This window comes from Arachis stenosperma, chromosome 1 (genome assembly GCF_014773155.1).
Source record: "Arachis stenosperma cultivar V10309 chromosome 1, arast.V10309.gnm1.PFL2, whole genome shotgun sequence".
NCBI lineage: Eukaryota > Viridiplantae > Streptophyta > Magnoliopsida > Fabales > Fabaceae > Arachis > Arachis stenosperma.
In genome coordinates, this window is record NC_080377.1 from 130,306,072 (window position 1) to 130,317,060 (window position 10,989).

At 28.5% G+C, this 10,989-nt stretch overlaps 1 protein-coding gene across 1 annotated transcript; it reads left to right on the forward strand.

Moving 5' to 3' along the window:
* Positions 1 to 4,047: 4,047 nt before the first annotated feature.
* Positions 4,048 to 5,958, forward strand: LOC130934859 (uncharacterized). The gene has a single exon (XM_057864387.1). The coding sequence runs from the start codon at positions 4,048 to 4,050 to the stop codon at positions 5,956 to 5,958; it is 1,911 nt and encodes a 636-aa protein (XP_057720370.1).
* Positions 5,959 to 10,989: the final 5,031 nt, after the last annotated feature.

Genomic DNA, 10,989 nt, shown 5'->3' on the forward strand with positions numbered 1-10,989 from the left:
CATCTCTGCACATTACTTTTGAGGTGTGAATTTTACTTTTCGTTTACGGTTCAGATGGTGAAAATATTTAGATACAAGACCATATATATGTTAAATAATCACTTTCCAATATTCTATTGCTATTTTATTGGTTCTCTAATTGAGTGTTTAATTATATATGTGTGTATATACGTAGTAATTAATTAACACCTCCTAAAAGATGATGATTTCAGGATTCTTAACCATTAATCATTCATATACACTACTGTAAAATAATAATAAAAATGAGCATATCCGGTCCCAAAGAAAATGCCATAATGATAGAGTATGCGACCAAAAAATATAACGCAATAAGAACAAATAGTTAATTAATTGGATCTAATAGTCAATGAGTTATAGTTCAAATGAAGTCGCAGTAATTTATTGACTAATAGTAAATTTTTTTTAAAAAAATTAATTTGTGACGAATTAGTACTTAAAATTTTAAGTTAAAAGATCGATATCGTAATTAAAATAATATATATATGTATAGTGCAATCTAGGATACTTATTAGATTAGGAAACAATATGTAGAGCTTGATTAATCAATCAAGAAGCTTGAATATGAGAAATTAGAGATTCTATTCTTTTGATGAATCCAATTATATGATAAAAACTAATTAAAAGCTCTTCTCTCTTTAGCCAGCTAGTTCATGCAATATGAATTAGTCATCGATGAGCATCAAGAACTTACATTATTATCACAAATGCAAATTCAAATTCAAAATTCTATTCAACTTGGATAAAAAGAGATATAGAATGGTATTATGTAAGAGGTAGAAAAGAGATAAGGAATATGAATGGACTTTTGAAGTTGCATTATATAAAGAAAGATATTCTCTTTCTCTCATTCATTCATATATAGGGCTTTGCGGAAAGCCAATGAAAGGTACATCTACGGGTCCAAGTATTTTGCATAAGAATCTATAAGTACTGGACATTACATTACATTATATTATGATATGTTTATTTTAAAAAAAAAAAATTATAAACAGAATTGTCCTAATAAATTCCATTCTCTTTCATTTGAGTATATATTCTCCTTCATCACTTTTAGTTTTAGGCATCCAAATAAAACACCAAACGAAACTCCATTATTATTCACTGTTTTAATTTTATAATCATCATTGCTAGCTGTCCGCATCATATTTCATTTTACACTTCCATGTTAACGTTTAATAACTTTCTCCATGGTTGCTCCTCAATGCTCTTTTATTACATTATTCCTTCTTTTTTATGTTAAAAGAAAAATAAAAATAAAAGCATTATATTGCTTTAGTTTAAGCACAAAATAATATTATTGTAGGAATGAATTATATTGTCGCATTTGTTTCAAATAATTGGTTCGTTACTGTATGTTGAAGCACTACTCTCAGATCGTTTTCAACTAATTAATTAGTATAACAATTACAAATTACAAAACTAACTAGAGGTTTATATATATGAAAATTTCTATAAGGATATCCAAAGAGAACATTTCACGCTTATCAAGTGGTAGCAAAAGTGACTTACACATTAAGGTAGATACACAAAACAAAACTTAGGTTATGAATATTGCACATCATATCTTATATTATATTATATTATATATCCGATCAATCACACGGTAAATATGGCGACACAAGAGTAGCAGGGTATCATTTATAGTACCACACAGGATAAGCACTACTATACTTAAGTTTGACCATATAGATAGATATATATATTACACGAATATAATAATAATATTACATATACGTGCATATGAATGTGTATATAGCATCTGAAAGAATATATAATAAGTGATGAGAGAGTGGAGGATGGAATAATAGAATCACTTTGGTCGGCCTCTATTGAAAAGTATAATGAACTTGTTGAAAAGGGCAAAGAAAGATAGAGAAAAAACAAACACTTATTATTATTATTATTATTATTATTATTCAGAGTCTTGGTGGCGAAGACTGATGGAATTTTGAACATTGTTTTAATTTGTTAAACAAATTGTTGACTCGCCAGTATTAATTATTGTTTGTGTCAACATGTAAAGTAAGCGAGACTTAATAGCTCTACATACCAAATATCGTTGTCAAAACAAAAATTCTGCACTTAAAATTATTGTTAGTAATATTCAATTCATCTGAGTTTTGTGGGGGAAGTTTCATGCGTGCATGTAACTATCTTAATTATTTCGGATTATATCTCTGCGTTTTTCTGCATATAACGATATCGACGTATTATCTTTCTATATATATAATGTTTTAGAGTGAAACTCTACCTACCCTAATAATAATATGAATAAGATAGATTATGATAAGATAAGATCAGTTTTTATATACCATTTTATGCCGGCAAATCAGTATGCATGGTTAGTGAAAGTTTTTACTTCTATAGCAAGATGAATTGTATTAAGAAAACCAAATAGGAACGTATTTCTATTATTTATAAGTATGATGGGAAAGTATGAATGACAATGAAATTGAATTTGATGCTCTCTAAATTAAATAATAGGGGAGGGAGCTATATCAACCCTAGCATAAGAATTTTTAGCCTTATATTTTTAATATTTTTTTAAAGTTATTATTGGGGCTAATAATTTTAAATTATTTAATTTAAAATTTTAGAGCGTTAATTAAGTACATTGTTCACACTTTGATATTTTTTTTTTTTAGCACAGATAACATTTTTTGGAGTCAAATTTATTAATCATTTCACAAATGATTAGTAATTTAATACCTCAAAATTTAATTGGACCAAATATTTAGGTAAAACAAAAATTTTTTTTTGAATCCGTCGCAGATCTAATCTCTGCTGAAGAGTTTGTCGTTAGTCATTAATTAGTTGTTGCATGAGCAAGGCAAATTCAAACTTCCAATACTTGCATAAACAAACTAATAAGTTAATCATTAGATCAATTTAAATTTTTTTTTTTTGTCGGACGAATTGAACAGATCCAATCTTAGACATCACACACTCACACACACTCATACACATATTTAAGGGTTTTATTTATTACTGGCCACGGTCAAAATTCAATCCTCAATACAATATATTAAGAGGTAATATATTTAGCCACTCAATCAAAGTCAATCCTAAATTTAAATATAAAAATGTAATTGGGCCCATTGGACCAATCTAGCCCAACGTAGTTGGGTTGGGCAGCCTTTGGTCGAACCTAATTGGGCGAAACTAGCTAATCGTGGATTATTTTGGTTCACTCACTAGGTTCGGCCTTTGTCTACGGCTCTAATTATACTACATTCTTCTGGACCGTGTTCCTTTCCTTTTTTGGCGTTTTAGATAACAAGTGTTTGTTAACAGGAACTCAAATATACAAACTACAAAAAAAAAAAAAATTTCAACCCAAATATACAGGTGAGACTTTAGCTTAGTAGTCCATCATCATGCTTCTTAAAAATTAAAATGCTGTCCCTTGGTTCAAGTCTCACCGGAGACAGTGAATAAACCATTAATAATGTGTGTGAGTATTGTGTGATTAGAAAAAAAAAAATGAACTCAAATATAAAGCAAATATATGAAAAAATATATTAATTACTTAACATTTTTTCGAGAACACTTGCACCTCCTCTTTCTTCCTTTTAATTTTTTAGTACATGGCTATAAAGTCAAACTAGATACAATAAAACAAATCAGAGTGTGTAATAAGGACGATAATATAATATTCAATGGTTACCTTGTACCTGCCAGGCTTGTATCAATAATATAATATTTAATGTTTATTGCATCCCAAGTATCCAAAATGCAAATGTCAAAGTCAAAGTCAAAGCTACTCACTAATTTTTTTTTAACATAAACTGACATATGACAGCAAAACCATGAACTTCTTAATTAGTTTTCTGAGAGATAAAAAAAGTCAACTAACCTTGAACCTGAAAGGAATACTCCTCATTTAAATTCTCCACTTCATAGGACAAATAAAAAGTGAGAGTGATTCATAACAAACAACATCCTCTTTCAGCCTCATTCAATTTGTTTCCCATTTTGCATTCTTGGCTTGTTTCATATGGTTTAGCTCTACAAGATTTTCAAGAAATGCATATCCAAATTTCAGTTCCAAATCTTCTTTCCCTCACACACCTCTTTGTGATCCTAACTCTATGTGCCTCCTACAAAGAAAACTTAGATGACTCTTCAAAATTTTTCACCAACTATAACCGTGCTGCTGAAATAGAAAAACATTGCAGTTCATATCTATCTTTGGCATCTAAGTTAAGCCCTGATGCCAATAGAGGTAACAGAATCAAGAGAGAACTCTCATTCACCTATGGAGATTGGGAGCAGGAGAATGGACATACAACCTTGATGCCATTCGACCGAAGCAATGGTTTCGAGCAGAGTTTAGCCTTAAAACTAGTCTCTTTCAAAGTGATGGACATAAGTTCAATTCAGCACTTTGAAAATACAGTTAGTCTTGGAGGGATCATGTCCATAGGAATATCTGGTCAAGGTTCATATTTTCCAACTAAATCTTCTTCTTCTTTCACAATGAGGCCTGGCTTATCTCTTCTCAGAATTGCTTTTGAAGGTGTATACTTACAAAGCAATGATCATGAGAATGGGAAAGAGCATTTGATGTGTCTCTTGGGAAACACAACTTTACCTATACCAGAACCATTCAATTATGATTGGAATGACATGTTTCTTGATTATAGTCTCTTACAAGATGAGCAGATTCTACTTGTTCTTCGCTACCCTCAAACCTTCAACTTGACAAGAAGGTCCATAAGAGGCGAAATGCGAAGTTTACACCAGGAAGGAAGCTTGGCATATTTTGATAATGTTCATATTTCTTCTCAATTGAATCGCCATGCTGTCTATCAATTCAGCTCTGAATCAAAGTCTAGATCTTGTGATCCATATCCATACGAACTAGACTTTGCAGCATATGGGGCTAATTCATTCAATAATGGTTCTGATTTTTGCAGTTTTCTTCAGAAAGTTGCACAACGACCTTTTTACCTTTTTGGAGTTGAAAACTTTAAGCTACTTTTTCAGTACCTTATCTGTGAGGAAGAAACAGATAGCAACAAAGTCCAAAGTGCAAGAGTTTCTGCAGTTCTAAGAGCATTTCCAGCATCCATGTCTTTAGATACAGTGCAATCAAGAACAGGCCTCTCAAACCAAACTCTATCTGCAGAAGGATCATGGAATTCCTTAACAGGAAAACTCTGCATGATTGGATGTCATGGAGTGGTTGATCCAGGGTTAAACTCAAAGGAATGCAACTATCAGATATCTTTTCACTTCCCAAGTATCCTCTCTATCAAGCAGAGGAGTCTCATGCTTGGTACTATACATAGTACTAGCAACAATGATGAATTAAACATCTTCTTATTTCCTTTCTTGCATTCGCTAAGGCGTCCCACCGATCTCAAGGGCCTTGACTTGCATAACACTCCATACTATAATTACTCAAAGGTTGAGCTTGCTGCTGCAATCAAAAGCAAGAATCAACACTCAAAGTTGTTCAGCCTTTTCAAGAAATTGTTCTTCAAGTATCCAACTCTTGTAGATGGAGATGATATAAATCGCCTCTCCAATAAGCTCAATGTCTATGTGATTGCGATTCGTCATCAATCCTCAAACAAGCATGATAGGGTCTATATGCAGATGGAAGTTCTTTCACTTGGTACTTCACATCAACATGAAAGAAAAAACATCTTTGGCAATCCTCTTCTTAACATCTCATTGCATCTCACTTTATCTGAAGGTGAAGGGTATTGGGATGAAAATGCAGATAGCTACCCCTTTTTCTTGGAAGGTGTATATGATCCCTTAGAAGGTGATATGCATCTAATTGGTTGCAGAATGTTTTCACAGGGCATAGATTGTTTGATGGAAGTTAAGGTTCAGTATCCATCTGAATCGATACGATGGCTTAAGAATCCTTCAGTTGAAATGATCCGTGACATTTCAAGCCTATCACTCTCAGAACTCAAATGATTCAATACAATGAGCATCAACAAGACTATGAATTTAGGAAAATCCTTGAAGGTGTTCTAAGGCTTCTGATTTCCCTTGCAGGAGCAGGCATAATTTGGAGCCAACTAATCTACATGAATGCAAATGAAGACAAGACTCCTTATATGTCTCTTGGCACACTCTATATATTGATATTTGGTTATGGTGCAGAGTTGATAAGGGCCAGTGAAATTTTCTTTGAATCAAAAGAATCTGCTTCCATTAGAACTTGGCCTTATCAACTTCAAAACTATCAAAGAGTCTTGATGGAATCAATGGAGACCTTAACAAAACTTCTAGTGTTGGCTTCTTTGCTGCTTACAATAAATCAATACAGAAAGGTGTCAGATGCTAAGAACAAGCCAAATGCTTATGGGACTATCAAGCCAAAACCCCTCCGACGAATTAGTGATGCCACTCGAAGGTATTTGAGGATTTTCATTTGTATCTGTTTGATTCTTTCGTGTCTTGGAGGGGACTTAAACTTGAGGTATGCTTTTGTGATTCTACCTGCAACCATAGTGAGAGAATATATACGGTTGACTCTGAAGATGCAAGATTTGTTTTTGTTGCCTCAAATATTTGAGAACAAACTGTGGAGTAATCAAGTGAAGCCATTGAGGAAAACATATTATTTTGGACTCACATTTCTGAGGCTGGTTATATTCTTCTATGATTACATCAGAGATGCTGTTTTGGATCCATTCAACAATTATAAAGATGGTGGTGGTGGAATCAACAACCAAGTGGGTTCAGATTTGCTTTCCTTTTGTTTGATCATGTTAAGTAGTCCACTTGTTATGATTGGATTAGCTTTTGTGGTCTATATTCAACAGAGCTGGAACTATCTCAAGCCAAGAAATGCTTGAATTATTTCCTTGTGTTTGTATGTGTCCTTTAATTCACATTTTGTGCCAGCTTCTTTGTTTCTTTACTTGCTCCGGAGCATGTGTGCATTTTAATTTCGCATGAAACAAAAATAAAGGATTATCAATTTTAAAGTTAATACATAAGTTTTACTATAACTAAAAATTAACGTCTCATCTATTATTCTATTGCCACTCTATGTTGTAATTTTTCTAAATTTTTTAATGTCTCTTTTCATTCAAAAATCTCCACTAATATTAGCTTCTAATTAATATTAATAATAAATTTAATCAATAACTTCCATTAGCATTATCTTTTAATTAATATATTTAATATAACTATTAAAATATTTTATAAGAAAAACTATCTTATTATTTCTTTGTCATTAACTATGTTTATTATTAAAATATTATTCTATTTTAATATATTTTGAGTTATAAATCAAATAACCTATATATTATATCTTTCTCTAGATTCTTTAAATTTAGAAATTAAATTACAAGTTGTAAAGTTAATTGATATTCAATGATACTAAGAAGAATTATTACAAATATTTGAATTTATTCTAATTTTTTATAATTTTATTTTATTTAATTTATATAAATAATTGTAAAATTCTATTTGACGAATTTTTTTTAAATAAAATTTATATGAGTTAAACTTTGTTTGAGTACCAATATATTACTTTATATTTATATGTTATTTTTTTTGTTTAAATCTAATTTATCAAAATTAAATAGACAAAAAATTGATTCTCTTTTCTACACTTTATAAAAAAACTACTTAAATAAATAATTTATATATATATATATATATATATATATATATATGTATTTTGTTAGAATTAGTTTTCATTATACTATATTATATCATTATATTATACTATAAATTTTTTTATGATATAATTTTTTATTTTAAGAATTATATAGATTATCTTAGAACTAATTATAAAATAAAAAAACTTATTTATTATCATTTTAGTTATCTAAAAAATGATGTACAAAACAATTAAAACTATAACTCCTATAATTAATAAATTTATTACATATTATTATTTAATAAAAATATAAAGCATTAATTAAATACAATAAATATCTATAAAGTGTTACAATAATAATATTAATCATAGCAAATTTTAAGTTAAAAATACTCAAATTTTATACTATTTGACCTATTTATATCTCATAAATAAGATTTTTATTACTATCTATTCTTAATATATAAAAGTAGGTACATTACTTCTAAGTTATTTCTCTTCTTCTACTAATGCCATGTCAGCACCATCGTTTACTTGGCAAAATTTTAGAATCCACCACTCAAATCTTGCCAAATCAACTTTTATTTTCAAATAAAAAAAACATAAAAAAACAACTAAAAAATAGAATAAAAACCAACAACTTAACTTTTTTCAAATAAATCCTTATTTCTAAAACAACAAAAACACAAATTAACATTTACCCAAAAAAAACCTCTAAAAACCAAAGAGCATATTACCTTTCTCATACTTCTCGAAACCCTCTTCTTCTTGGCATCTCTTCGTACCAAGATCATATTTCCTCCATCCTCTTCTGGTCCCATGAGCTATTGTTTTTTCCTCAAAACAAATTGTCCATCACGATGTCCATCTCTGACGGAGCCGTGTTGCATAAACTGCAGAAACCAGGGCAAACTCCATTCCCCCTGTTGCAGGTTTTCTGTCGGAACTCAATTCTGAGTCTCAGACCAACGTCACCATTCGGCGCCGCCAACGTAGAAAATTCGTCCCAGGTATCTTCTTAAAGATTTTCAACTTTCTGTTTATTTTTTTCATTCTGTTGTTCAATATCATTTTCAATAGCCAAATTTATTTGTTATAAATAATAACATTTTAAATGTGAACTCATTGCAAGTAGCACATGTTTATGTATTCCTCTTTTTTAAACGGTTCTGTCCAACAGTCACAACCAAAATTAGGTTTACCCACATTACTTCTAAGTTATTTCTCTTCTTCTACTAACGCCATGTTAGCACTATCCTTACTTGACAAAATTTTAGAATCCACCACTCAAATCTTGCCAAATCTATCTATCTATTTATAATATATAAAAGCTGATACTAACTTTCTCCACAATGAGTTTAAGCCATCTTTTCTTTGCTAATGATGTTACATCAACAATTCTAATTACTTGACAAAGAATGAAAATCAACCAATCACTATTTAGTAAAATATTTTAAAAAAATTAAAACAAAAAACTCTTATCTATTATTATTCAAGTACTAATTAAATGCAATAAACATACATTAAAAGTGTCATAATAATAATTATTATAAAAAATTTTAGCAACAAATATTCAAATTCTACAACTTATACATATTAAGACTCTTACTACTCTTCATTTCTTAATCTCTCATACTAATTGTCAAAAATTTCTTAAATTTAATTTAACATTTTTATAATATATAAAAGTTGATCCTAACTTTCTCTACAATGAGTTTAAGCCATATTTTCTTTGCTAATGATGCCACGTCAGCAATTCTAATGACTTGGCAAAAGATGAAAATCAACCAATTACTATTTAGTAAAATATTTTAAAAAAATTAAAACAAAAAACTCTTATCTATTATTATTCAATTGAATCATCAAGTACTAATTAAATGCAATAAACATACATTAAAAGTGTCATAATAATAATTATTATAAAAAATTTCAGTTACAAATATTCAAATTCTACAACTTATACATACAACTTATACATATTAATTTATCGTCCCGCGCATCGCGCAGGCCTCATTCTAGTTTTACTTTATTTCACAAACTCTTATACCAAGAGTTGAAGATTTCTACAAGCAATCTCAAATTTGGCACAACAAAATATCATATATTATAATTATATAGTTGATTTATAATTTTATATTATATTATTCGTGTTCTCATTCTTAATCAATTTTCTCTGACTCTCTATTTTTTTAATTATTTTTAAACTATAGAACATCTCAAAGTTACACAATCTCAAAGTTACACAATGGAGCACCATCCTTTAAACAATATTACCAAATTAAACAAACAGATAATTGGTTTATCAAAATTTGTGTAATTCGTCTATAAAAATATTTACACTAACAAATGAAGATGAGCCTATATTATATGATAAAATACGAAAGAAAAAAATACTTATTGTATTTTTAAAACAAAAAATACTCTTATTATTTTTACTATTTATAAATTTTTATTATTTTGTAATACTTCACATAAAATTATATTTTAAGATCCTTATAATTATACTTTTTGTTTATCAATTTTTAACTACGATTTACAATAAAAAATACATACAAGTCAACAATTTTAAAAAAATATGTCATCACAAGAATATATGATAAGAAGAAAAAAAAATAATTCAACAACAAAAAAAAAAAGACAAATATTACATAAAAAGACTAAATCGGTCAACTAAAATAAATGAAAAAACAAAAACAAATGAAAATGTAACTATGTACAATTTTAATATAAAAAATTTTTATACTAAAAAATATTTTAAATAAAAAACACAATCAAATTTAACATTAATTTACATCTATTTTAATTAATTTTTAAATAATATAATACTTATTAAAATATACTATATACTATCATTAGTTTACCATCCTACGCATTGCCCAGGTCTTATTCTAACAATATATTAAAACAAAGCTAAAGATAATATTGGAATGCATTATTAGTCTTCTAATTTTCTAATATTATGCTACATAGAAAAAATAGCTAATTAGCACAATTTGCATACTGCTTATCTAATTGAATTATTTTTTAATCTTTTTATTTCTAATTGAATTGCTTTAAAATCCTTTTCTCATATGCTTCGTTATTATAACTTACTAGGATTCTTTTTTATTTTTTCTCACTTTTATAACATTTTTTTTAACTTTTTTTTATAATTTTTCATATTCTCTTAAGACTTGTATATAAGATATTATATACCTTCAATATTAATATTATTTTTTTTATTAGGTATAACATAATTCATTTTCTTTTATACTCGTTCTTTCTTATGATTATTATCTAGAATTACAATTTAGGATTCTTCTTTATTTTTCTTTTTCACTCTTATCTCATTTATTTTTTTTAGGTTACTTTATAATTTTCATATTCTCCTACTCTTTACTTTTATATAG